General features: G+C 50.3%; 1 protein-coding gene and 2 long non-coding RNA genes across 5 annotated transcripts; 1 reads left to right on the forward strand and 2 right to left on the reverse strand.

Annotated features, from left to right (window-relative positions):
* On the forward strand, nucleotides 1–4,687 carry LOC122494720. Its single transcript, XR_006300260.1, has 3 exons — nucleotides 1–120; nucleotides 468–589; nucleotides 4,517–4,687. It is a non-coding gene; the product is annotated as an uncharacterized LOC122494720 (long non-coding RNA).
* Nucleotides 4,688–5,873: 1,186 nt separating this feature from the next.
* On the reverse strand, nucleotides 5,874–16,511 carry LOC122494696 (zinc finger protein 773-like). 3 transcript variants are annotated; one of them, XM_043600068.1, is made up of 5 exons: nucleotides 15,597–16,511; nucleotides 14,909–15,342; nucleotides 11,573–11,611; nucleotides 9,705–9,831; nucleotides 5,874–8,914 (listed from the first exon to the last, which is right to left on the reverse strand). In XM_043600068.1, the coding sequence occupies exons 2-5, from the start codon at nucleotides 15,254–15,256 to the stop codon at nucleotides 7,602–7,604; spliced, it is 1,827 nt and encodes a 608-aa protein (XP_043456003.1). In that variant the 5' UTR covers nucleotides 15,257–15,342; nucleotides 15,597–16,511; the 3' UTR covers nucleotides 5,874–7,601. The 3 variants fall into 3 exon arrangements, with proteins under 3 accessions (XP_043456003.1, XP_043456002.1, XP_043456004.1); XM_043600067.1 differs by having other exon boundaries at nucleotides 14,909–16,511; XM_043600069.1 differs by lacking the exon at nucleotides 11,573–11,611 and having other exon boundaries at nucleotides 14,909–16,511.
* A 703-nt stretch (nucleotides 16,512–17,214) lies between these two features.
* On the reverse strand, nucleotides 17,215–25,524 carry LOC122494721. The gene is made up of 2 exons (XR_006300261.1): nucleotides 24,934–25,524; nucleotides 17,215–18,971 (listed from the first exon to the last, which is right to left on the reverse strand). It is a non-coding gene; the product is annotated as an uncharacterized LOC122494721 (long non-coding RNA).
* Nucleotides 25,525–26,532: the final 1,008 nt, after the last annotated feature.

Below are 26,532 nucleotides of genomic sequence, written 5' to 3' on the forward strand. Positions count from 1 at the left end.
GATCTGTCGGCCTTGCCTCTCATTGCAATAAACTTTGTTGTGACTGTCACTGGTGCCCATAGCATTCTGTGTCAAGAGTCGTGTGGATGCAACAGCATTTCCCTTGGCGAACTTCTAATGGTAAGTCTTCTGAAAGGCTAAGTAAGCTTCTTGCCAGCTTTACCAGTGTGTAAAAACGTGGGGCGCCTGGGTGGCGCAGTCGGTTAAGCGTCCGACTTCAGCCAGGTCACGATCTCGCAGTCCGTGGGTTCGAGCCCCGCGTCAGGCTCTGGCCTGATGGCTGGGAGCCTGGAGCCTGTTTCCGATTCTGTGTCTCCCTCTCTCTCTGCCCCTCTCCCGTTCATGCTCTGTCTCTCTCTGTCCCAAAAATAAATAAACGTTGAAAAAAACGTGCCCGCGGGATTTTAATTTACGGAGGTAACGGAGTGACAAGAAAGGCTAATGCCTTAACCTCTTACTACTCGCAGACCCCCTGGAAAGGAGGCGCACATCCACGCCATCCAGGGCGCACGAAGCCGGTCACATGCAGGATCCCGAAGCAGAAAGAGAGGAGCTGGGACTAGGCCAAGACGCGGTGGCCGGGAAGGAGGTAGGCGGGAATGCCCCCTACTTGGCAGGAGGCAAAATCTCACATTGTACAGTCTGCGAATCCGAGTTGGGGAGGGCGAAGCCTGGACGTCGAGGCGGCAGGCAGCGCGCCCTCGATGGCCGCGATCCACATGCGTCTGGGGACGTTCGCGCCGGTTGTCGGGCGCCATCTGGTGGCTCCTCCTAGACGTTCCTCCCTCCAGAGCTCCGGCGAAATCGACAAGAGGTGGGATTTGGCGGCGGTACCCGAGGAAGGGTTCCAGGAGGCCGGGGGCGCTGGCGGGATCATCCCGGGGTCGCCGGCGCATCGCCGCGCATCAGTTCGCTGGAGATTGAATGCGGCGTTCTACTAGGGAGTGGCTCGTAGGCCCTCCCGGGGAAGGGGAAACGTCGACCGGCACCTGCTGGTGCCTCTCTGCCTGCGGGAACCCAGTGTGGCGCTGCGGGGGAAAGGGAGAGGGTGCCCCGCGTCTAGAGGCGGCCCGCTCCGGAGGGGCAGGCCGGCCCGGGACGTGCGGGGAGGCCGGGGTAAGGTGCCCGGGGCCCGGCCGCGGCTCCTCGTGGGGTCCGGTGGTCGGAGGCGCCTCCGCCGAAGTTCTCCCAAGTCCCAACCGATAGCCGTGGATGCACCGGCCGCGCCCCGGGGGCCGGGGAGGGCGGACCCCGGCGGCACTTGTGCCTGCGTGGTTTCTTGCGCTCGATTTTTCGGAATCCTGCTCCGGAGGCGAGGAGCGTCACAGAACGTGCAGGGTGGCGGGGATAAGGTGCTCAGGGTCTGGCCGCGATTCCCCACGGGGCCGGCGGTCGGAGATGCCTCCACGGAAGTTTCTTCCAAGCCCCAGTCTTCTGTCCCGGACGGGCCGCTGTGCGTGCGGACAGACGGGAGGACGTAGCCGGCCCGCGGCGGCCCCCGCGCGTTCCGAGCTCCTCGCAGACACGACCGACAGTTGAGTCGGCCAGGTGGCCCCAGGAGCTCCAGGGTTGCAGCGATGGGATCGTGTTGGGGGGCCAGTAGTTGAACCCAGGAGGCTCCCGTGATCTGTACAGTCCTTACCCGGACCCGTAATTTTTTCACTCAAAAGCTAGTATTTTTTTTTTAACTATTTTAATTTTATTTATTTTTGCTGCCAGGAAAGGGCTGGCAAGGTTTCCAACCCCCGTGCTTTGAAGTGGGAGTGCGAATTAGCTCAGAAGGTTGCTTTGTGGACGCTAACGCAATTTCCTTCGCTTGGAACCCTGGGTCTCTGTGGCAGTAACCGCGCATGCGCGAGCCCCGACCTCGAGGCTGCTTCAATCCTCAGGCGCCCTAAGGGCGTCCTCTGGCCCGTGTGACCCCCGCCCCAGGGACCAGGCAGCGGCCGAGGCCGGAGGCCCAAAGCAGGCCTGGAGGTGTTGTCCGTGCAGGCTCCCCTTTGGAGCTCCTTGAGCCGAACTCCGTGGTGAGCCCGCTCTCCCGCGCTGGGCTCGGCTCCAACCAGACGCAAGACGGATGTTCCGGTGCGGGGAGCTGCTCCTCCCACTCCACTAGCTCCTTCCCTGCAGGCGGGTGCGTGGTGCGCAGACAGGGATGCGGAACCTGCCTGGCCTCGCCCTTCTCCACGGCTCCGTTTGGGCCGGGGCCGCTGGCCCAGCGGACACTCCTTCCTTCTCCGCGGCTTCGTAAGCGGTTCTCCCCGCAGTGGAGAGGCTGTCCCTCCGCGCTGTGCGCCCCCGGACCACTCGAGGTCAGCCCCCAAGTGCGGGTTCGCCTTGGCCCCTGAGCGTCCGTCCACCCCAGTGCGCCCGAGGAGCGGGGGGGTGGAGTGGGGAGTAGAGTGGGGGAGGGAGGCGCGCCCGACAGCGATGGTGGGGGTTCGAAGCTGTGATGCATCGCAGCGGTTCGTTCCGGAGCAGCGCAGACTCCCAGGCCGACCAGTGGCTGCTGAAGGAGCCTTGTGCTTCCCTTCATCTCCAAGCCCCTGCCCGCGTGTCCGGGTATCTCTGCAACCCCGGCGGGCCAGGATTGGGGGAACGAGCTTCTGCGATCAAGGCTCTCCCCCTACGTCCCTGCCGCCGCTCATTTCTCGAGCGGAGTAGCCCTTGCAAGGCGTCCCAGCGCCTCCCCTCGGCGTGGAGCCCCCTGGTCTCTCCGTGGGGCCGAGCACCGCTTCCCGCGTCGTGAGCTGTGCAATAGCCTCCGAGGCAGGGGCGGGTCCGACAGCGGTCCGGTGATGGGCGCGGGCACGCGTGCGGGGCTCTTTTCCGAGACCTAGTGTTATGCCCAGAATTCGTGATCCCCAAATACCGCCAGGGAGCCGAGTCCGATGTAAAAGTAAAAGAGCCTTTATTTTAAGTAGCTCGAGCTCAATCCCATACCTGCACCGACGCAGTGGTGTGGTACCAGGGAGAGAGAGCGAGTTTCCAAAGCCCAAAGGTTTTTATTGGGGCCTAAGGGCAGTTGGTGAGGTAATGTAATAGCTATGGCCTCAGCTGATTGGGTGGGGAAGGGTCCGAGTTCTGTTGGGCAGGTGGGGGAGGGGTGGCTCAAGGGGAGGAGGTGTGGTCAAGGTGAAGGACACAGAACAAGATCTAGTCGGCTGGCGTAGGCCCGCCCTTTCACTAGGAGCCTGTCTCCAGCACCCCGAGCCCCCTGTGGGTGCCTCTCAGCAGCTCACAAATCCTGAGATCATAACCGGAGCTGAAGTTTGGACGCTTAAGCGACTGAGCCACCCAGGCGCGCCCCAATCCTCCTTGACACCTGGGACGAACTTCCGGCCCTGGACTGCGTAATTAATCCTCGAGGTGATTGGTGATCAATCCTTCAGGCAGGTGCCTCAGAAGGTGCTCGCCAGGAGCTCCCTGGGGCCTGCTGTTCTGCCGCTTTGTGCACCCCACAATCCTGTTGGTGGATGGTCGTGCCACAGGGTCGTGGTCCTCCCCGGGCAAGCGCAGACACGGTGCCTCCTCCCGCGTGCCCAGCTTCCCGTTACCACTCGAGGAACCCATCTGCTGGGAAACCAAAGATTTTGGCCCTGTTTTTGCTCTGGGAGTCCGGAGACAAGAAGGCGGTGGGAGTGGCAAGCCGAGCGGCCGCTAAGGAATGAAAAAGAACGCCAAGAAAGCTGTTCAAAGCCTGGTGCCATTTCCATGAAAACTAAGCCTCGGAGAAGGCAGCGAAACCCCCTCGTCTCTGAGCGGTTTAATTTGGCGTCCGGCTGTAAGCTGTAACTTGCCCAGTTGCAGACCGAGGAAGGGTGCCCTTCCTTCAGATAGAAGTGGTGAAGGGCCAACCCCAGAGGGGACCCAGATTACCAGGTGCGATCAGAGGGTAAACGCTGTGAAGCAAGGGTGGATCGAGGGGGCAAGGAGAAGGGGTCTCGCTGCGAAGACCCAGGTTTTGCTGATCTAGAGAACGCGTGCGTCGTCGATCATATTGTCTATCATAGAGCCAATAGGCCGTCTCTGTTGTCTGCTGTAGTTCTAGAATAAAGTGGTTTCCTCTGACTACCTCGGTGTGTGGGGGGAGTTTCTGAGGTGGCAGAACCCACAAGTGTTAGCACCCCTAACACTATCGGCAGAGTTGCAATGAGCGAGTTTTAGAATGGGGGACATCGTAGATAATTTGGCAGTAACTTCAAATTAGAATAACCAAGCTTTATATATATATATTACATATATGTTTTATTTTTTATATATATTTTATTTTTTATATCTCACATGTATATTTCATTTGTTATATACATAGATCGGAATGTGAACGTTTTAAGGACCTTGTGAGGCCTAAAAACACCGTGAGGTCGTGGCAGCTGTTCTAAAGGCCCCTGGAAGATGTGTCCTTATTCCTTGACCGCGTGTAAGTGTTCCCTTTGACACACGATTTGGCAAATGTGGAATTTTTTTTTTTTTTTTTTGTGGATGAGATGAGCTTTTTTTCCCTCTCTTTATGCAGGTGAAGCAGAGAGAGGTGTCCTTCTACAAGTTGTAGGAAGAGGAGGGGGGGAGATTACTGCCATATAAGGAAGTTCTATTTGATGACCCGAGACAAAGATGCTCCACGGATGCCTTGCTGCTTTTAGAAGGTAAGTGCAGAAGTGATCTTTGGTCAAGGAGCAGGAAAGGAGGCAGGTCTTGGGGGAAAGGTAGAGGATGAGCATTCAACCCCAAAACCTGTGTCCGGGCCTGTGCCCCCATAGGGAGGGAGGGATGTGTAGATTTGCCCTAATGTGGACAGACTGTTCTGACCTGTGGAATCATTAAGACCACGTAATTGATGGTCTTATAACACCAAAAATCTGCAGTAACTGTTTTCAGCAGCTTCTAGATAGAGAAGTAATACAATTTATTCCATCACCAAAACAAGTATAATGAAATGCATGTTTTTGTTTTCTTTAGGTTTGCTTATTTATTTTGAGGGAGAGCAGGAGTTGGGGGGGAGGGGGCAGAGAGAAAAAAAATCCCAAGAAGCGCTGTGCTGTCAGCCCAGGGTTGACTGTGGGGGCTTGAACTCACAAACCCTGAGACCGTGTGACCTGAGCTGATATCAAGAGCCTGAGCCACCTACGTGGGCCCCATGAAATGCATTTTGAAAAAGATTCCAATTTTAAGAATTCAGTGACATTGATAGGATGTCCCTCAGGATCCATCTATGTAAGTTGGCTGTGGGTGGAGGTGGGGTGGATAGAAAAGACCCAAGAAGAAAACAAGGACGGAACATGGATTAGGGGTTATACATATGTAATTATATATTTAAATAAATTTATATGATTGAGTTTTAAGTACAAAATCTTGCTTAGAATAGGAAGTATGTGGCAAAGTGCTTAATTCTCTGGGTTTTTGTTGTTTCTCGGTATCCTGGAGCAAGGAGCCCTGGTGGGGCTGACATTAGTCTCCAGCTGTTGCACCACCTGGAAGTCCCATTATTTAGCACAATCTGAGAGGGGGCCCTGGGCCCCAAGTAGACAAAGGCATTGTTTATCAGGCAGTGCTGTGGAAGGGGGAGAACTAAACTGATTTTGAAGTTTAAACTGATTTACTCTTTTACTGCAGGGTAGTAGTAATATTTAAAACCTGTCCTTTCCTATTCCTGTACAGTAAGTATGGCTGGGAAAACAGACGTTTACCGCCTCTCCTTCTCAAAGGCAGCACATCTGGTTGGCAACCTTCATGTTCGCAGCTAGCAATGGGGAAAGGTTATGATGGCTGGACTAATGCTCCTTTCAACAGAGAACCACACTCTCAAGTGCAGGGTGTATGTGGCCAACACACGGTCAACAGCACAGACGAGGGAGGAAACACGTGTAAGAACATTTTAAACGTTTTCGTTGAACATTTTTATTGCACTAGTGTGAGGGCCCAATGCGTTACTTTTCATCAGCACCCACAGCAAGTAGACTTGGCAAATACACACCTACGGGTGGCACACAGTTCTCGGGGGAAATGCACGATTCGAGCAGGGGGAGATTGCACACACACACCTTTGAAAACCACTCGTGGAAAAGACGGAACAAATCTGACCAGGCTTCTACTGGTGAGGACGCTGGCAGAACTCAGAGCAACCATATCCCCCTGGGGAGAGCTTGGCCTGTTTCAGTTCACTGGGACTCAGGCCTCGCACTGCAGGGGGACGGAGATGTACATTTGGCACAACTGTGCCTTGTGATGGCCAGGCTGGCAACAACCCCCGAACCCTCGTCGTCCTTTTTGTTAGATGAGTGAATAATGGTGTCTTCCACTTGTTTAAAAAAAAAAAAAAAAATTCCAACTATTCACTGGTGGTTGTCGAAGTAATTATGTCCTATTATGTACCCGTAAAAAGGAGCCACAGTAAGATTCCAACATGTAAAATTCTAGAGAACATAAACTAGCGAAGGTACGAAAGAAAGTGACGGTCTATGTGGGAATCCAGGCAGTTTCATGAGCACACATCCAGTAAAGTCTACCAGCAGCAGTGTTCGGTTTTCAAGTACACTTGAAGTCTATCGCATGCTGAGTGGAAATGCTTTTGCGGAAAAATCTGAACATCGGGAAAACCTTGGAAAATTGAAATCTGGCCACCCCACAGGACACAGCTCCGCTTCCCGCTGGCCAGCAACTGCACCGGAGTTTACAAGCTACACTCCGTGGGTCAGAAAGACCACGTGCCTGCTGCCTTCGTGTCTGCATTTCCAGGAGTTTGGTTTTCAACCCCCCGCCCCCAACACCTTAACTGTAGTGCAATAGAACCCTGGCCACAGGAGTGCTGTCAGCTCTATAGGGCCTCAGAATGTCGTCCACAAGGCCCTTACCTGAAATTGGCTGTAAGCCCCCAGGGCATTGGCGTAGGCATCGCAGCCCCTCCACTTTGCAAGTCCCCCACCATTTCGCTGTGTCTGTACCGCACAGCTGGCTCCTACCTGGTGCCTGGAATCCATGATACCAGCCCAGCAGATGTGATGGCACAGGGCTCTGTATTGGGACCTAGAGCACTACTTCTCAACAGCACTGGGGCACTGTGACATCCTATGTGAGAAAGAGAAGCTGATCCTTGGGGCGCCAGGGGGCTCAGTTGGGTAAGCGTCTGACTTCAGGTCATGATCCCATGGTCCATGGGTTTGAGGCCCACATGGGGCTCTGTGCTGACAGCTCAGATCTTGTGTCTCCCTCTCTCTGCCCCTCCCCTGCTCATGCCCTGTCTCTCTCAAAAATAAACATTAAAAAAAAAAAAAACCCCACACCGTTCCTCTCAGGGAAACTTCCAGAGTCAACCACAAACCCGTACATCTGGGACACAAGATTAGTCCCAAAAAATTGGGACTGCTCTTCATTCTATCATAGGAGGCCTTGTGCCCAAAACTCTAGAGTGAGAGCTACCCTGTGCCATGAAGCCATCCACACTGTGAGGCATACAGTGTTTGGGATACACGTGGGAGAAACCTGCACTGACCAACATGAGGGTTCTGGACAGGTTAGAAAGTACAGCCTCCTAGCCCCCTATGCCCCATGGGCTCAGACTGTGGTGAGGATGGGCTCTCGACATGGTGCAGCCCCCGCTCATCCTAAGGCCCTCCTCCCCTGTGAACTTTCTGGTGTCGCAGGAGGTTAGACCTGCGGCTGAAGGCTTTCCCACATTCAGTGCACTCATGAGGTCGAGCGGGGCTGTGGAGTTTCTGGTGGTCGATGAGAGCCGACCGGTGGTGAAAGACTTCTCCACAGCTCCTGCACTGGGGAGGGCTCTCTGCGGTGTGAACTTTCCGGTGCTGAGTAAGTTGTGTGCTGTGGCTAAAGGATTCCCCACAGGCACGGCACTCGTAGGGCTTTTCTCCTGTGTGGACTCTGTGGTGTTGAGTGAGGCCAAAGCTCTGGCTAAAAAGTTTCCCACATTCGTTGCACTTGTAAGGCCTTGCCCCGGTGTGAACTCTCTGGTGCTTAATGAGGGTGGAGCTTTGGCTAAAGAGTTTCCCACATTCGCTACATTCATAAGGCTTTTCGCCAGTGTGAATTCTTTGGTGTTTAATGAGGCTGGGGCTTTGGTTAAAGAATTTCCCACATTGGCTGCACTCATAAGGCCTTGTTCCGGTGTGGACTCTCCGGTGCTTAATCAGGTTGGAGTTGGAGGTGAAGAATTTTCCACACTCACCACATTTATAAGGCCGTGCCCCAGTGTGAATCCTCTGATGTTCGCTAAGGCTGGAGCTTTGGCTGAAGAATTTCCCGCACTCACCGCATTCGTAAGGCCTCTCTCCAGTGTGAATTCGCTGGTGCCGAACGAGTGTGGGTTTGTTACTGAAGGCTTTCCCACACGCGCCGCACTCGTAAGGCCTCTCTCCAGTGTGGACTCTCTGGTGCTGGACGAGTATGTGTTTGTAGCTGAAGGTTTTCCCACACTCGCTGCACTCATACGGCCTTTCTCCTGTGTGGACTCTCTGATGCTGGGTGAGTCTGTATTTCCGGCAGAAGGCTTTCCCACAGTCACCGCACTTGTAGCGCCTCTGTCTGTGGTGAAAGGGCTCTGTACAGCTGGTGTCCTCAGTGGGTGTCCCCCGACTGTGAGCGAGCTGGGGGAGAAGCCCTGGGCCAGCGGGGATGGGCTTCTGTGGTGGGGGGTGGGTGGCATGGCTCTTCGTGTTCCTTCGCAGGTGTCTTTCTCTACTGTGCTGCTTCTGGCGCTCCTGAGGCTTCCCCCCTGTCCCACACACTTTGTGCCCACGGCTTGCTCCCGGGCTCTTGGCTGGATGCAAATCCCCTTCGGAGTCTGGGCTGCGCACCTTGTGGGGGGACAGATCTGCCTTCGCGATGCTGACCTCTGACACTCCTACGGGGATGCTCTGCTCTGAAGGTGCCTCCTCAGCCCCTGCTCCGTGCCAGCAGCCTGAAAGCAGAGAAGAAATGCTGAGCAGCTCTGGCAGCAGGAGGAGGCAGTTCTGTGCTTCACACGGCAGAGGGGACTCAGCAGGTGAAGACACGAGGATGAGGACGGTGTGTGGTGCAGGGAGGAGAGGCTGGGTCCACAACTCACTTCTGGGGGGAGTGTGTTTTCACCAGGGCCTTGGTGACTGGCGTTCAAGTATTATTTTAAGGATATGGGCACAGACAGACTGTGTGGCGGGTCAAGCATAGGCCGGGGGTGGTGAGCACAGCAGAAGGAGCAGTGATGTGGGGGAGATCCCAATGAAGGGTAGAAGACAGGTGAGGGAAGGGGGCAGAGTGTCAAGGAAGGACAGGCAAGATAGGAGAGCCTCTGACCTTGGCATCAGAGCAGTGTTGTGAGCCCGGGACATGTTCCTGTCAGGATCCCCAGCCATTTCACATCCTCTCCCTGTCGCCAACTTCCACGTGTAAGTGTCCCCCACTTGGAGGCGTACCCACGTGGTCATGTACCCCGTGTTCTCCCAGCTCCAGCTGGATAACAGGGGACCTAGAAGATGCAAGTCCTTAAGGCAAACTTGGGACAGCTAAGTGGTCAGTGCAGGCCCAAGGCAACCAGCCCCCAAACCACCTCAGGAAACAAAAATGTCCCAGAAACCTTGAGCGAAGGCCCCTCTGAACAGCTGGTGTTGGGGCTGCTTGTGAGGTATCTCCACGCCCCAGCCTCTGTGCCCAGAATGAAGAGGAAAGCCAGGGGCCAGCCCAGGATGTGGGGGTTGGGGGGAGGGCCTTACCCAATGACACAACAAGTGCAAAGACCTCCAGCATCACGTCCCGGTACAGGCGTCGCTGAGCCTCGTCAAGAAGCCTCCACTCCTCCTGGGAAAAGTACACGGCCACGTCCTCAAAGGTCATGGAGCCCTGTGATGATGGGGACAGTTGCGTCCATAAGCAGCCTCTCCTGGCAGGACCTGGTAACTGCCCCGAACCCCAACCTCCAGATTCACTCACTCCCTGCTCCTCATCCCCCACTCCCCCACACTGAGATGCAGGACTCCCATCCCTTTCCTGCAAGACATCTGAGTCCCCCACATCCTGCCTCCCACATGTAAGCAGCTGGGGCCTAGCATTCTCTCTCAAGCTCCTACTCACACAGCTGGTCCCCACCATTGACTTGTGTCTGTGTGTCATGCTGAAGAAGTGCTGGGCAAGTGTGATCATAGATCCTAACCTCCAAGGGAAGGGCCTTCCCCACTTGACCTTGGTGCTGGTTTAGATCACATGCAGATCTAGTTTGTCTGATGACCTTCTGAGAGAACCACCACAAGAGCCTGGTTGGAGGGGTGCATACACAGGTGAACAAGTACCAGTCTACTCTACCAACTCACCCCCATTATTGCTCTGATCTCATATCCACTCCCATGAAAATCCAGCCACCTGTTGGACTTTCCCCTCCCCATACCTCCTTCTACATTCCTGGTAACAACTGTTATGCTGTCTTGTCCATGCACTGTCCACAGCTCTCCTCCCTTGTTCCCCAGGGGCAAGGCCACTATGACCGGAACGTGGCCCCACCATATCAGATCCAGAGTTCAGCCTTGGTGTGGATGTCCTGAGAAGTGGGGGACCAGCTCTCCAGTGGTCACCTATACTTGGAAGTGTCTGAAACATTTGAGGATCAACATGGCCAAAAGAGAATTCCTCATATTCTTACAAAAGCTACTCCTACAAAAAACCATGGAGTCATCTGTGACCCCTCCACATCAGAAAATGCGTTGCAGTTTGTGGGTTCAAGCCTCCCGTTGGACTCCCCAGTGGGTGTATAGGGCCAGCTTGTGTTCTCTCTCTCTTAAAATAAGTAAATATATTTTTAAAAAGAAAATCTGATCACCCTGACTTTACTTAAAACTTTAATGTTTATTTTTGAGAGAGAGAGAGGGACAGTGCATGCAAGTGCGGGAGGGGCAGAGAGAGAGGGAGACACAGAACCCAAAGCAGACTCCAGGCTCTGAGCTGTTAGCACAGGGCGCGACACAAGGCTTAAACCCACAACCCGTGAGATCACAACAGAGCCAAAGTCGGATGCTTAACCAGCTCGAGCCACCCAGGTGCCCCTGGTCAGCCCTACGTGAAGCCAAATCCTTCTCCTGCCTCCGCATCTACCAGCTATTTGGCCCAGCTACAACCAGTACCGGCCGATCTAGAGCTTTGACGACACGAGCTCTGTTCATGATCTCCTTGTCTCCCTCTCCCCCAGGGTGGAGTGCACTCTAGCCAGGGGCAGCTTCTGAAGACCTGAGCCAGCTGGTTTTCTCCTCTACTCCAGAACTATGTGGCCATCACCCTCACTCTCAGAACAGAACCCCAGCTCAGGCTACACCCCAGGCCTGACTCTAGCCTCCTTGTCCTCTTTTCTCACCAGACATAACAGTCCTAGTGGAGCTCGAACATTCCCCTAACCACTCTCATCTCTGTCTCTCCTCCAAAGCCACAGCACTGATTCCTAAACCTAAGACATCCTTTCACACTCACCCCATGACTTGCCACAAGTGGGGATCCCTCTGCATATGACCTCTGACCTGGACTGAGGGCTTAGCTAGAGGCTCTAGACACCAAGGGCAGGAAGGGTGGCAGCAGGAGTTCCAGGACACCTGACACTCACCAGTGCAGGGTCCATAAGTGCTTCTGCTGAAAGCAGAACCTGCAGGAAGAGCAGGGCCACGTTAGTTTAAGTCCCATCGCGGGTATAGACAGAAAAGTGAAACACAGTATTTTTAGGTACAGAGGAAAGCCAAAGGGGGAAAATCCAGCCTTTATGAAAGAAGGCAGAGAGGGTTCAGTTGTGCCCAAAGCATATGCATCTTGACTTTTCAGGAGAGGGAAGAAAGGAGTGAAAAGGCTGATGGGGTCGTGTTGTGTTGGAGTAGCTGCCCTCAGGCCAGTGAGCAGGAAGAATAAGGGATAAATTATGTCCATGTCTCAGTGTGTTTCCAACCCTTCCATTTTATTCCTTCGTATTCTGCTTCTTCCTGTGCCCAAAATACACTCTTCTCTTCCTGTATCTTGTAGTTTAGTTTAGCCCTAATAGCTGGTCATGAATGTGACTCTTTATACTTCCTTTTCCAGTTTTTCCATAAATGTTCAGAAAGAAATGGTGCAGATATATTCTCCCCCCTGGGTAAGATAACATATCAAACCACCGCTTACGTGATTGTGTGTTTTTGAAGGAGACAGAGCATGGGTAGGGGAGCAGACAGGGAAAGAGACACAGAATCTGAAGCAGGCTCCAGGTTCTGAGTTGTCAGCACAGAGCCTGACACGGGGGTTGAACTCATGAACCGCGAGATCATGATCTGAGCCCAAGTCGGATGCATAACTGACGGAGCCACCCAGATGCCCCATAAAGGGTGAGATCAATGATGAGGGAAGAATAAATCTGGACAACGTGCATCTAAGAAAAAGAAAGAAAATGTGGAGAAAAGACAACACCCCTAGATTTCATTACAACTGCAAACCCAATAGTACTAAAAGATTCAGAGCAAAGCCAAAACCTTGATATTATGCATGTTATAAACACATGCTTGGTGTTATTGCAAATACAAAAGGACTACACAGTTTTGCTAAAATCCTTGAGTTTTCCTGGGAAGAGACCAAGTCATAGCTGCAAACATAAAAATCCCAAGTATTTTAGAACGTGAGAAGCTATTTCTAAAAAGTGACAAGGCTGGGGCGCCTGGGTGACTCAGATGGTTAAGCATCCAACTTTGGCTCAGATCATGATCTCGCAGTTCGTGAGCTAGAGCCCTACTGTGTCAGGCTCTGTGCCGACAGCCTCCTTCGGATCCTTTGTGTCCCTCTCTGCCCTCCTGAGCTCTCACTCTCAAAAAATATTTTTTTAAAGTGACAAGATTGTTGTAAATAAGAATAAACATTAAACATCACTTTAACATACAAGAGTAATTGTTCCAAAAGAGTAGCACATTATAAAGCTGTTCTAGTAAGAAAACGATTGTCATAGGATTTAGGTTGGAAAAACTACAGAGATCATGAAGTGGGTCATGCATGTGTGCATGGATCTGGATGCTTTAGCGGTGCTACAGAGAGCATTAAAATAGTAGCAGCTTATAAATGGTTGTGTGACAACATAAAAATTTACACCTCTACTTTAAACGATGCACACAGGGACACCTGGCTGGCTCAGTTGGTAAAGCGTGACTCTTTGAGTTCAAGCCCCAAGTTGGGTATGGAGCCTAATAATCTTTTTAAAAAATGACGTAATTTCAGCTGGACAGGCTTAACTTGGAAGACAAAAAATTATGTCTCTTACAAGTTAACAGAAGAACAGATTTCTCAAACCAAAGTATCACAATAAAGAATCCCACTACATTGAAACAAAGGGCTCCTGGAGGCTCCTGTTACATTTTGTCATAAAAACTGAAATGACCAGTTACACAGTTGAGCAAAAATTACACAAATTTGTGAACCCTCCGTAATCATTAAATTATTTAAAATTTTAATACTTAGTGAATTAAAAAATCTTGTGTATGTAAATGAGAATTCCAGTAAGCACTTTTTAAAAATGCAAATGTAAAGTTAACAGTAATGAACAAAAATAAAGCAAAACTCAGTAAGGCGTGGGGTGCCTGGTCAGACTGTGGCTGACAGGTCAGAGCCTGCCTCAGATTCTGTGTCTCCCTTTCTCTCTGCCCCTTCACCATTGTGCTCTGTCTCTGTCTCAAAAATAAATATTAAAAAAAAAAACAAAAAAACCCAGAAAACCAACTCAGTAAGGCTGACATCACAAGCCTGACGTTGCCCACTGCTAGTAACACTATAGAAATTAGCTAAATATTGTAAACTATTATATGTATGTAGATTGGTAACGTTTTGAAAACCAATCTGGCATCATAAAAAAAAAATTTTTTTTTTTACATTCATTTTAGAGAGAGGGAGACACAGAATCTGAAGCAGGCTCCCAGCTATCAGCACAGAGCCCGATGTGGGGCTCAAACTCACAAACCGCGAGATCATGACCTGCGCCGAAGTCAGATACACAACCAACTGAGCCACCCAGGTGCCCCTGGAATCATAAATTTAAACCTACGACTACTTGTGGAAAGTGGGCTATCTTTAATACAGAATGCTAGACAACTGTATGCTTGTATAGCCCAAAACATGTGGCTACAGTACCAGTGTTTATAAATGCAGAAAACCACGGGCAGAAACATAAAAACATTTTGTTTATATACTCATATCCCAGAATACTACGCAGAAAAACGAACAGCTGTACGGTGCTGTGACTGCAGTAACCCATCAATCTTTCATCTAAACTAGGAGGCTGAGGACTTCCCACAGAGGTGCTCAAGCTCTCGGACAATAAAGGGTGCTTGCCTGAGACATGGGACAACAGCTTAACCTTGGAGAGGGCCATGGTGGCCGCGGAAGAACCGCGGAGCTGGCTGGCGGGGTGCTGTCTAAACCCCGGCCAGTGGGAACGCGAGAACGGAGCGGTCGGGCGGCAGGGGGCGCGCTCACACCCTCGCTCACCTTGTCCTCCAATTCGCAGAAAGACGGTGGCCGCGACCAGAGCTACCACCCTCAGCCCCAGCCCGGCCCACGAGCTGCCACTCCATTTGCCCCAGCGGGCTAATGTTTAGAACAGCCCTTGCCGGCTTCCCTCTCCCTGGAACGGATCAGGCTTTGGCGAGCGCAGCTGCACCGCGACGCTCGTGCTACTCGGGAAGAAACCCAAAGGTAAGAGGTTAACAGCAATGAGTACAAGCAATAAGCTCCTGCCCGTGTGCGGGAGGTTAGCACTAATCTTACAGCCGGCTATTCAGCTGCATACGCATTCTGTGCCACTCTCCTCGGGCAAGCGACATTCCAGAATTCGGAAGACCAAGGTAAACAGGACCCTCGTAAGAACGAAAATATGAAATTTCAATGAATAAGAAGAGCTGAATGAGGGGGTGAGGGCCCAGAGAAACGCAGCATTTACCTGGATGGGAACCGCCACGGCGACCGTGGCACCGCAGTGCTCAGCCCGCACGACAGCCACGCTGAGTCTCCGAGCAGCCGGCCCTGCGCGTCCCCGCTCTGTTACCTTGGGCAGTCCCAGCAACCTGAGCTTCCGAGCGCTGGACAGAACCAAATTTACAAGACGTCGCTGGAGGCCGACGCCGGAAGGCCCGCCTACATGCCGTCCGCTGGGCGGAAGTGCCTCGCTCCTTGAGCCCTCACTGGCCCAGTGTGGCGCACTGCCTTCTGGGTAACGTAGTCCTGATGGAGACGCCAACCTCCGCACGGGTCTCCATCCTGACCTCCGGCAGCTGTCCCGCCGCACCATGAGGGGTGCTGGGAAGGGATGTCTGGACGTTCTGAGGGGGGCTCCGGCTTCTTGGAGGGGGTCACACCCAGATTTTCGTGGAATGTCTGCTGATCACAGAAATTATTTCAGATGTTCCCCAAAGTGCAAACCCAATTGTCACTCAGACATAAAGTACGTCCACCCAGAGCTGGGATCTAAAATACAATCTTACTGCTTTTCATGTTAGACTGAAACTTTAGAATCAATTGTAGGAGTTTCACTGTTAGAAAAAAGGGCTAGTGATGTCCAACTCTTAACTCCATGCATTCCATTCTTTTTTAGAATTTAACACCCTATCTCAAAAGTGGGAGCGACTTACCACATTGGGACAGCGGGCTTCTGAACACGGAGGCAGAGACAGAGAAGCGGCAGGATTGGATTTTGTGATCTTTTTTCCTTGCTGGGAAGTAAATCTAATTCCACTTGCGACTGCAGTGACAATGCATGGGCACTTGAGACTATCCCAGAAGAAATGAAACTACTGAAATCAATGATGATGTAGCTATTCACCCGTGGCCAAAATAGCTCTTGGCCATCTGCACCAGGTTAGATCTTACTGAAGTCTGAGAAGTGAGGGAATTAAGGTGAGCACAGGCTTACAAAGGAAATCAGAGGTTATGACTAAACCGGGACTTCTTTTTATCGTATTTAAAAATCACTGAGAAATACCAGCTTCAATGAAGCTGTGAAGACATAGCTTTGCACTTGAGGTATCTGTACATCATAACAAATACACCGTAAGTGCCTGTAAGTCAGGGGAGACTGAGGAGCTATATTCCTCAGCAATGCCTGGAATATGGGACAGCCTCTGAGTACAAATGACCCAACTCATGCTGCTGCTGAATGCAAGGATTGCCAGGGCGACTGCCCTACCCCACCCTCGAGTAGACTAGCAGACTGGATAACTACAGATATTCTTTGCACCCCGAGTACAGAAGTCCTATAAACTTTCCCGAGATGCATCATGTAGCAATGCAAATTGAACCAAATCTGGACTGAGAGTTCTTCTTTATCCTCCTATTTCCTCTGAAACACACAAAAGAGAGGCCCCCCAAAACCCGTTCATTCTTTCATTCCATCCGAGTCCAATTCTGTTCTCACCCACAGTGAATACAGTAAATATAGTTTAAAGAATACTTTTAGGGGCACCTGGTTGGCTCAGTTGGTTAAGTGTCTGACTTTGGCTCACGTCATGATCTTATGGTGTAGCTCAGAGCCTGGAGCCTGCTTCGGATTCTGTGTCTCCCTCTCTCTCTCTGCCCCTCCCTCCCTCATGCTCTTTCTCTCTCTCAAGAGTAAATAAACGTTAAAAAAAAAAAAATTATTATCACAAAAGCCAGTGGGGTGACCAGGGAGTTCCTGTGTGGGGTAACCTAGTGGCTACAAAAATCCATTACAAGTCTCATGAGACAGAGACAATGCCCCCAAAGAAAGGAAACGTTGGGAAACCTCTGTGAGCTGGGAGGTGAAGCCAGCTCAAGTCCCCTTGTCTAAAGTTGGGTGATGTCCCCACCCAAACTGACAGGAGGTAAGGTGTAAGGAATGAGGCCTCACCAACCCTGGTGACTACGCCAGATGAAGAGAGCACAGCAATGTGCTGGGCTCCCTGACACCTGGTAGAAGAGGGATGGCTTCTCGGATAGACCGTGGCAGTGCCACCCCAAGCAGGTCTGAAAGTGCAAGAGTTCATGAAGCCAACCCACATATTTAGCCCGGGAGGTGCAATTCTGGCTGACTTCTAACCTCTCACGATGCTGACATTGTGAACTTCCTGGTGCGCAATGAAGACAGGGTACTGGCTGAAAACTTTACAACATTCACCACACACAGAGTACTCTTCTGGGTGTGTAGGTGTTGTGTGAGACTGAAAGGTCTTTAAAAAATTTTTTTGTGTTGTTGAGGATGATGATGGCAGGTGAGAACAAATACCACTCAGATAGATAAAAGGCAAAGCTCTTTGTAACTTACAGCTGGGAACAAGAGAAGGTCAGACAGAACCCAACAGGGGCTTGTAGTGAGGGGCAGCGTGACAGCAAGCTGGAGCTGGAAGGGGCAGTGTATGCGTAGCAAGGTAGGTTTCCCAGAATCCGTGTGGGCTGAATAATTTCTTAGACTCCAGGGCACAGGGGCATCCTTAGCTGTCCGGTACCTGGTTCTGAGGTGTTCAGGCCATCAGGACTGGTATGGGTGAGAGCCTGATATGGGGAGTATTTGGGGGTGTGGAATTAGTCAGATACTCCAAAAGGGGAGCTGACTGGCTTCATGCCAGGCTTCAAAGTGGAATTAAGACAGTATTTTATAAAAGTATATATCAAAACACTGTGATTCTGGTATGAGACAGTGATACACATACACCTATGAAATAGAAAGGACTTCAATAGGGAAAGTCCAGTCATTTGAAAAGGTGCAGGGAAAACTGGACATACCACATGTGAAAACTGGGGCTACATTATAGCGTTATACAAAAATGAACTCAACATGGATTAAAGGCTTACACATGGTTCTCAAACCATGTAACTTAGAAGGGAAGAAAGCTTTCTCACACTGGACTTGACAATGATTTCCTAGACATATAGCACCATACAATGAAAGATAAAAATTGATAAAGTGGACTATATCAAAATTTAAAATGCCTGTGCACCAAAGAAAACAATCAACATACGGGAAATGCACATATGAGTGAAAATGCAACATGGGGGAAGGGGAGAAAATATTTGCAAATCTGATAGGGGATTAATATCCAGAATATACAAAGGACTTGTATAAAGAACTCATAATTCAATAACAAAGAAAATACATTATCCAATTAAAACATGAGCAAAGGACTTGAATAGATATTTCTCCAAAATAAATATGCTCAACGACCACACATTAATCATTAGAGAAATGAAAACTAAAACTACAAAATATATCCCTAGAATAGCTATTATATATATATGTGTGTGTGTGTATGTGTATATATATATATATATATATATATATATATATATATATATATATACAGGTGCACAGGAACATAAAGTGGTACCAGTATTATGGAAAACAATTGCTCAAAACATTACCATAATACCACATGAATCAACGATTCTACTTTTTTGGGGTAGGTACAAAAGGAATTGAAAGCAAGGTGTCGAAGAAATCTATGTGTGAAAGTTGGAGTTGCGCCTACAAAGCGTCCTACCTTCACAGTCTCCTTGGTCTCATCCAGGGTGGACTTGTGGCTGCTCCACAGTATGTGCTGTGGCTGAGGCTTCCCATGCTTAGTGCACAGACACCCATTCTGTCCACTTTCAAAGGCCTCCCTGCATCAGTGTCCCCGTGTGGCTACCCACTGCGTGGCCGGGGGCAGGAGAAAGACTGCGAAGTCCTTCCCACCCTCCCTCCAGGCCAAGGTCAGATGAACTGTGTGGCCCCTAACAAATGAAGGGCTCTGCTCGTCCTTTATGCCAAGCTTATCTCTATTCTGCTTCCTCTGATGCAGGTGTAGGTCTGCCCCACGAGCATACAGGCCATGCTCAGGGTAGGTTCCACCCTGTTCAGCCAAGTGCAAAGTGTCTCTCCAGAGCTGGACACACATCTCACAGGGCTGGGCCTCGTGGACTGACGGACCTGGCTTTGGAGTCCTGACCTGTGACGCTCCTATAGACACCTTGCTCTGAAGGGGCCTCCTCGTCCTGGGCTCCATGCCAGCAACCTGTAGGCAGAGAAATGCTGGTCAAGCATAGGCAGCCTTGTCCGGAATGCCTGTGAGACACGGCCAGGGGACTGCTGACAAGTCTGGGGGACTCGAGACGGTGACAGGAAGGCCTTCTGTGCAGAGCTCAGCCTGGCCAGCGCCCACGATGGGACTCTGGGCAAGGAAATGAGAAAGGGGTGAGGGCAGGGAGGAGAAGTGGGCTCCCCAAGTGTCCTCTGCAAATGACTTTCAACAAGGCCATGGCTGCTGGTGACTGGTGAGCACTGGGTAGAAGACGGAGTCCAGACCCAGAAATGTGTGCTTGCACACTGGAAACTATAGAAAGCTTATGAAAGAAATTGAAGAAGACACAAAGAAATGGAAAAAGATTCCATACTCATGGACTGGAAGAACAAATATTTTTTAAATGCCAATACTACCCAAAGCAATCTATATATTCAATGCAATCCCTATCAAAATAACACCAGCATTCTTCACAGAGCTAGAACAAACAATCCTAAAATTTGTATGGAAACAGAAAAGACCCCGAATAGCCAAAGAAATGTTGAAAAAGAAAACCAAAGCTGAAGGCATCACAATTCCACACTTCAAGATGAATTACAAAGCTGTAATCATCAAGACTGACAAAGCAGGAAAGAATATCCAATGGAATAAAGAAGACAGTCTCATCAGCAAATGGTGCTGGGAAAACGGGATAGCGATATGAAGAAAAATGAACCTGGACCACTCTCCTATACCATACACAAAAATAAATTCAAAATAGATGAAAGACCTAAATGCAGACAGGAAGCCATCAAAATCCTCGAGGAGAAAACAGGCAACAACCTCTTTGACCTCGGCCATGGCAATTTCTTACTCAATATGTCTCCAGAGGCAAGGGAAACCAAAGTAAAAATGAACTCTTGGGACCTCATCAAAATAAAAAGCTTCTGCACAGTGAAGGAAACAATCAACAAAACTAAAACACAGCCTACGGAAGGGGAGAAGATATTTGCAAAACACCTATCAGATAAGGGGTTAGTATCCAAAATTTATAAAGAACTTATCAAACTCAACACCCAAAAAACAAATAATCCAGGGAAGAAATGGGCAAAAGACATGACTAGACACTTCTCCCAGGAAGACATCCAGATGGCCAACCGACACATGAAAAAAATGCTCCACATCCCTCATCATCAGGGAAATACAAATCAAAACCACCATGAGATACCACCTGTCAGAAGGGCTAACATTAACAACTCAGGCAACGACAGATGTTGGCGAGGATGCAGAGAGAGAAGGTCCCTTTTGCACTGCTGGTGGGAATGCAAACTGGTGCCGCCACTCTGGAAAACAGTATGGAGGTTCCTCAAAAAATTAAAAATAGAACTACCCTACGGCCCAGCAATTGCACTACTAGGCATTTATCCACAGGATATAGGTGTGCTGTTTCGAAGAGACACATGAACCCCAATGTTGACAGCAACACTATCAACAATAGCCAAAGTATGGAAAGAGTCCTGTTCATCAATGGATGAATGGATAATGTAGATGTGGTGTGTGTGTGTGTGTATATATATATATATATATATATATATATATACACACCACATACACATACATACATACAATGGAGTATTACTTGGCAATCAAAAGGAATGAAATCTTGCCATTTGCAACTACATGGGAAGAACTGGAAGGTATTATGCTAAGCGAAATTAGAGAAAGACCAACAGCATAAGAGACAAAACAGATGAACATAAGCAAAAATAATATAAAAAGAGGGAGGGGGACAAAAGAGAAGAGACTCTTAAATATGGAGAACAGAGGGTTGCTGGAGGGGGGATGGGCTAAATGGGTCAGGGGCATTAAGGAATCTACTCCTGAAATCACTGTTGCACTAGATGCTAACTAACTTGGATATAAATTAAAAGAAATAAAGATTGCATTACAGTAGCTTGTGTTCAAGGACCATTTAAGGATATGTGCAGACTTCACACCATCTGAAACGTTAGTCCTCCAAGGAAGCAGTGGAAGGGAAAGGATGAGAGCCAAAAGTGAGAACTGAAATGTTAGTGGGAAAGAAAAGGTATAAATAAGGCAGCCACTGCCCCAGGCATCATTCAGTGATGGACACAGAACAGATGCTCCCTGTGAGGGCCACATTTTTTTGAGCATCTCTTGATGTTGCGGAGTAACGTTCCTCTGTCAGGTGCCTGGGGCTCTACTATTGCTTAGTGCGAGCAACCACCAGGGCCTGGAAGAGGCGTGTCCAGGGGAAAAGACAGAGAAAGAGAGTACCGGACATCCACCCAGAGTGACCCACACGACATCAACATCCCACCTTCTAAATTTATGAGACCTTCAGAGGAAAGTCTTAAAACAAACCCAATGGTCCCTACAAGTGGTGATGGCACGATCAGTGCCTGAAGTTGCTGGCATAGGCAGGCCCCAAGTACGTGAGCAAGAGGACAGGAAGGCCTGGGGTACCTGACCTCGGACAGAGAAGACAATGCCACCGTAGCCCCCAGGATCACACGGTAGGCATTTCTTTGACCCTCCAACATGCCCAGTCCGCACACGGAACCCAGGCAGTGCAAATGCAGCCGGCCTCCTCATCTGCCGGAGTCTTCTATCATAACACCAAAGTATCCTCGCCCAACTGTTTCTTGCTTTAGCTTAGCCACAGAGACCTGTGTGAGGGTCTCACAATCTCAGAAGCGATCCTGACCTCTCACCACCTCTCGTTCAAAGCCCCAGACTTGCAATGACTCTGGCCGATCCCACTTCCCCCACCCAACTAATCTACCAGCCCAAATAAACAATCCAGACGAGGGTCACCAGAAAACCTTGCCGAGGCCACAGAAGGGTAACAGGCCCGCCCGCCCTGGTGTCTGACCTTCACTGTGGGCACCTCAACAACCGTCTTATGTCCACTGCCTCCTCAGAAGGCTTTACGACCCTCCACCTCACATGCACACACCCCCAACAGCCCTCCAGTTCCTCCCGTGTTTGTGATCCCCACCCCCACCAGCCTGGCACCCACCTGAGACACAGATTTAGCCCCTCCTTCCCCTACCTGATCCCCAATGGCACTGCCACCATAACACAAAGATGTCCCGTATGAAACCAGAAGCACAGCTTTACTGGGGTCCACATGCCTCCCTCCATTGGTGCAGGTGCAGAAGGAGGGAAGCCATGAGAAATGGGTAACCACGGTTAAGGTCCTACAAGTTGAGCTGAACCACCAGGCCTGCTCTGCCCTCCAGCAAAGCAATGTCAGTCTGATGGTCCAAACCGAGCTCCTCAGGACTCACTGCTGCCTCTTACTAGCCATGTGACTCTGGAGAAAGACTGACCCTCAGGGAGGTCTGTGTCCTTATCCCATACAATGGGAATAAGACTGTTCCCCTCTCACAGGGTGATATTGATATCACACATCAGTAGCACACTATGTATCAGCTTACAGTCCACAGCATCCAGGGTTTTGTCTATGTTTTCAGTGCAAATGAAGTGGTAGGACTTTAAAACTTTGGGAGTGCATTTTTCCCACTTTGTAAGTTTTTAAGAGGATGTGATGCATGAAACTTACATCATAAGCAAATGCTTAACAATAAAGTAACTCTTACACCAATTATTAAGTGTGTGGATAAATTTAAGTAATTCACTGTGCTCATTTCTAGTTGCCTGCCTATGCCTATGTATTTGGAAGACTGCTGCTTTGTTAGTATTCAAATCAGTAGCTGTTTCATACGTTCTGAAGTTAAGGGGAGCGCTGAAAACTACTAATCCTCGTGCCATCATCTCGGAAGACAGCACGTGGGGAGCCCTGGACTGCACAGCAGAGGGGAGGGGAGGCAGCAGTGCCCTGGTCTGGGGCTCGGCTGACCTTGGTTTTGTTCCACAGGGAGTGCTCTTGAGTGGCTGCTTAGCCTGCAGGGGAGGAGCCACACCAATTCACACCTCAGTCATCCTGACAACACCTCACCTCATCTGGACCTCCCTCTCTCCACACACAGGCCAGAATTCACCTCATCTCTGAAAGAGAATCAGCGATACACGTGTGTCCCAGGCCTTCCCTACCCCACCGCAGGACCCATCTGAAAGAACCTCAAAACCCTCCTTCTTCGATCTGATCCCCAGACTCTGACCTGATCCAGTCCGAGGTCCCCACCATTTAACATTTATCTCCAGCCCTCTTCCCTCACCTCTAAACCTTCAAGCCCACCTATCATGAGAAGTCTCCTCTCCATCTTGAGACCTCTCAGAATCACATGTCTAAGATGTAACTCAAAATCTCTGTGAAACCTGCTCCCTGCACTGACTTCCCCACCTCCTTTCTTTCAAATGTCCAGGCAAAAATAAAAACTTTGGATGGTCTTTCACTCCCTTTTATTCACAGACATGCTGGATGGAGCATGAAATCCTGTTGACTCTTTTTTTAATTAATTAATTTATTTAGAGAGAGACAGAGTACAGAGGGGGAGAGAAAATCCCAAGTAGGCTCCACACTCTCCGTGTGGTTCTCAAACTCAGAACCATGAGATCATAACCTGAGCCGAAACCAAGCATCAAATGCTTAACCAACTGAGCCACCCAGGTGTCCCTGATCTATCCAAATTCTTACCACATCTCTCCTCTACTGCCGCTCCTCTGGTCCAGCCCCCACCATATAATCTCCTGGAGTCTATTGCCGGGTTGTCCTCCTCGCTAGTTTCCCATTCCCTTTTCAATAATTTTAAACTTCAAATATGGATATGCCCCTAAATTAGGTCCCTGGAACCAATGCCAACAAGTGTGTGTGTGTGTGTGTGTGTGTGTGTGGAGTAGGGGGGAGGTCCCTGGGGTTCCTCACACAACATTGATTCTTAAAAGCCAGAAGGATGTCCAAGAATTCAATTCTGACACTATGTATCAGGAATTAGCATCAGATTCACAGGTTAAGGGTTCAGTCCTACAGGACGGTACCCCCACCCTCAACCCCCTGCCATTTCAGATGCCAGCTGCAAGCCCAGGCTGTTACTGGTGCTTCCCACTGACTGGTTATAAATCAGAGGTTCCCAAGACCCCTTCTCCTCAGGTTTAACTGATTTGCTAGAATGGTTCACAAAACTCAGAGAAACATTTTCTTCCTAGATCACCGATTTATTACAGAAGGGTATTAACTCAGAAACAGCCAAAATGGAAGAGACGCACACGGCAAGGTATGAAAACAGGGCACAGAGTATTCTTGCAGTCTCCAGGTGCACCACTCTCCTCAAATCTCCAGGTGCTTACCAACCCGGAAGCTCTCTGAACCCTGTCCTTTAAGGGTACTTTGGAGGCTGCATCATATAACCATGGCTCATTCAATCACTGGCCACTGGCTATTGGTTCGATCTCCAGCCCATCTCCCTTCTCCCAAGGAGTAGGGTCGGGTAGGGTCGGGTAGGGTCGGGTCGGGTCGGGTCGGGTGGGGCGGGGTCAGGTTGGGGGGAGGGGAGGGACTTAAAGTTACAACCCTCTAATCACCAGGTTGGTTCTCCAGGCAACCAGCTTAGGTGCTTCCAAAACTCACCCCATTTGTAGGACAAAACACAACTTTACCACTGTCAACACTTAGGAAATTCCAACAGTTTTGGAAGCTATGAGCCAGGAACTATGCACTAAGACCAGATATATAGCAGAAATACATTTTGGTCACCTTAACAAATACGTATTTCTTTAAGTCACCAAATCGCAGCCTCTCCCATCCCCGCCCCTTCACGGATTTCAGCGGCTCACGCCGTCCCTGCCAGCGACCCTCACCCTCACCCCTCGGCCCCGGGTCCCGACTCAGCAGCCCCTACGGGCGGGCGGGACCGGGACCAGAACAAGAACGCCCTCTGCTCGCGCCCTGGGGGCCTGACTGCGGGGAACTAACCGGGCGCTCCTCCATTCTGGCCTCGGCCCTCCGGGAGGGGGCGGGGGCGGCCGAGGGCCCCGGGGTCGCAGCACCCACCTGCACTGGCTTCACGCGTGCGGCCTCCTCCTCCGACCAGTGGGAAGAGCGGGGCGGAACGCGGCAGGCGACGGCAGGGGACGAGGGCGCCTCGCAGCCGCCTCAGAGGCGGGAACATCACCTCCTCTGGAACCTTGCATCCGCTTCGAAGGAACCCAGCGTCCCCAAGACCCTGCACCAGTCAAACGGCCCAAGAACTCGAAGACGCGCAACACCAGGGGAACGCCACCGGAAGTCCCGCCCACAGGCGCCGCTACCGGAATCCATGCTGCGTTTTCATTGGCTCGGCTCTCACGATGGCCTGCCGCGGAGCCTTCTGGGTAGCGTGTGGTTCCCTGGCGGCTCCCCGCCCAGTCGTGGGGAATGAGGTCCCTTCCTGATTTCGGGATGGACGCCGCGGGACAACGTGAGCCTGCCCGGGGAAATGGAATTCCTGGATTCCTGTGATGCAGCATGGGGTCGCTGACTCTTACAGCGTATACCCAGATTTCCTCTGAGTGCAGTCTAGGCCAAGTGTCCCAAATAGAGGTCTGTTACTACAGACTCTGGAAAGCACAGGAAATTCCCAAAGGCTACACCACCAAAGGGACACACCAGACTATTGTTAAAAAATAAAATTCAACGAGTAATTTTGCAAATCTAATTGGCTTTACTAAATACCTCATCAACAGGCTGCGTCCCATCTAGCAAGTAGAGGGGATCTCCGAGGAGTTGTACAAAATGGAAGATTTTATAGGGAGGAGGTTGGGGGCAGAAAGTTATTAGCAAAAGGATTTTCAGGCAAGGTTGCTTTTCCTTAGGGGGACAGCATGCAGGTGACTTTCATCTTCCTTGCAGCATGGATGAGGGCCCAGGTAGCGGATTACTACATCAGCACTGATCAGAAAATTCCTGACTAACTGGTTAAGTCTACATTTCTGGAGGAGGTTGAAATTGCAATTAGATTAGGTATTAAGCCCCAGTTTGGGGACTCAGCCTACGTGCACCATTTTGGGTCTGTGATTTTCTTTTTAACTTCATAATAATAATCAGCAGCCACTCATATTGATTGCCAAATACATGTCAACTGTTTTATGACCTTCAATATGCAAGGTGAGGGACGAGACAGAAAAAAACCCTAGACAGGGCATGATGGGGAGTTGGAGAAGGGATATTTCTCTGGCCTGGATAATCAGTGTTCAGACTGTGTTCCAACCTAGCAAGTGACACTTTTATTGAGATAATACTTAATACTTCATTTCTTAGATATGTTCCATTTCTTTTGTTAACCTTAAAAGTGCCAATTATTTTGCCAGCAAAAGATGGGTTTGAGACCAGCTGAGAATTGTAACCTGGTACAAGCAAGATTTGGCAAAGCCATAGGCAAGTCTGGAGAACAAAGAAGGAAACCTCTCTTTTACAGAGGAAGGGAGTTGGGCAGAGACGTTTTAAACTAAAAGTCCATCGGAGTAAACTGGGAGTTATAAATGTAATGGCTTCTCATTATCTGAGCTATGACTGCCTCTCATTGGCTGGGCTGAGGGTGGGAGTAGAGGAAGAACTCTTTCTTCCGCCTGATGGGATAGTAAAGAGGACTGGACTTGCAGGATCCACCTTTAC

Source organism: Prionailurus bengalensis, chromosome E2 (genome assembly GCF_016509475.1).
Source record: "Prionailurus bengalensis isolate Pbe53 chromosome E2, Fcat_Pben_1.1_paternal_pri, whole genome shotgun sequence".
In the NCBI taxonomy this organism is placed as follows: domain Eukaryota; kingdom Metazoa; phylum Chordata; class Mammalia; order Carnivora; family Felidae; genus Prionailurus; species Prionailurus bengalensis.

What these genes read in the sequence shown, in the direction of transcription:
- LOC122494696 (XM_043600068.1), bottom strand. Translation starts at nt 15,256, where the DNA reads ATGGTGCGGCGGGACAGCTGCCGGAGGTCAGGATGGAGACCCGTGCGG. An exon ending in CCGTGGCGGTTCCCATCCAG is followed by an intron (nt 11,612 to 14,908) that starts GTAAATGCTGCG and finishes CTCTTCCTGCAG; the next exon opens with GTTCTGCTTTCAGCAGAAGC. An exon ending in TGCACTTGTTGTGTCATTGG is followed by an intron (nt 8,915 to 9,704) that starts GTAAGGCCCTCC and finishes CTCTGCTTTCAG; the next exon opens with GCTGCTGGCACGGAGCAGGG.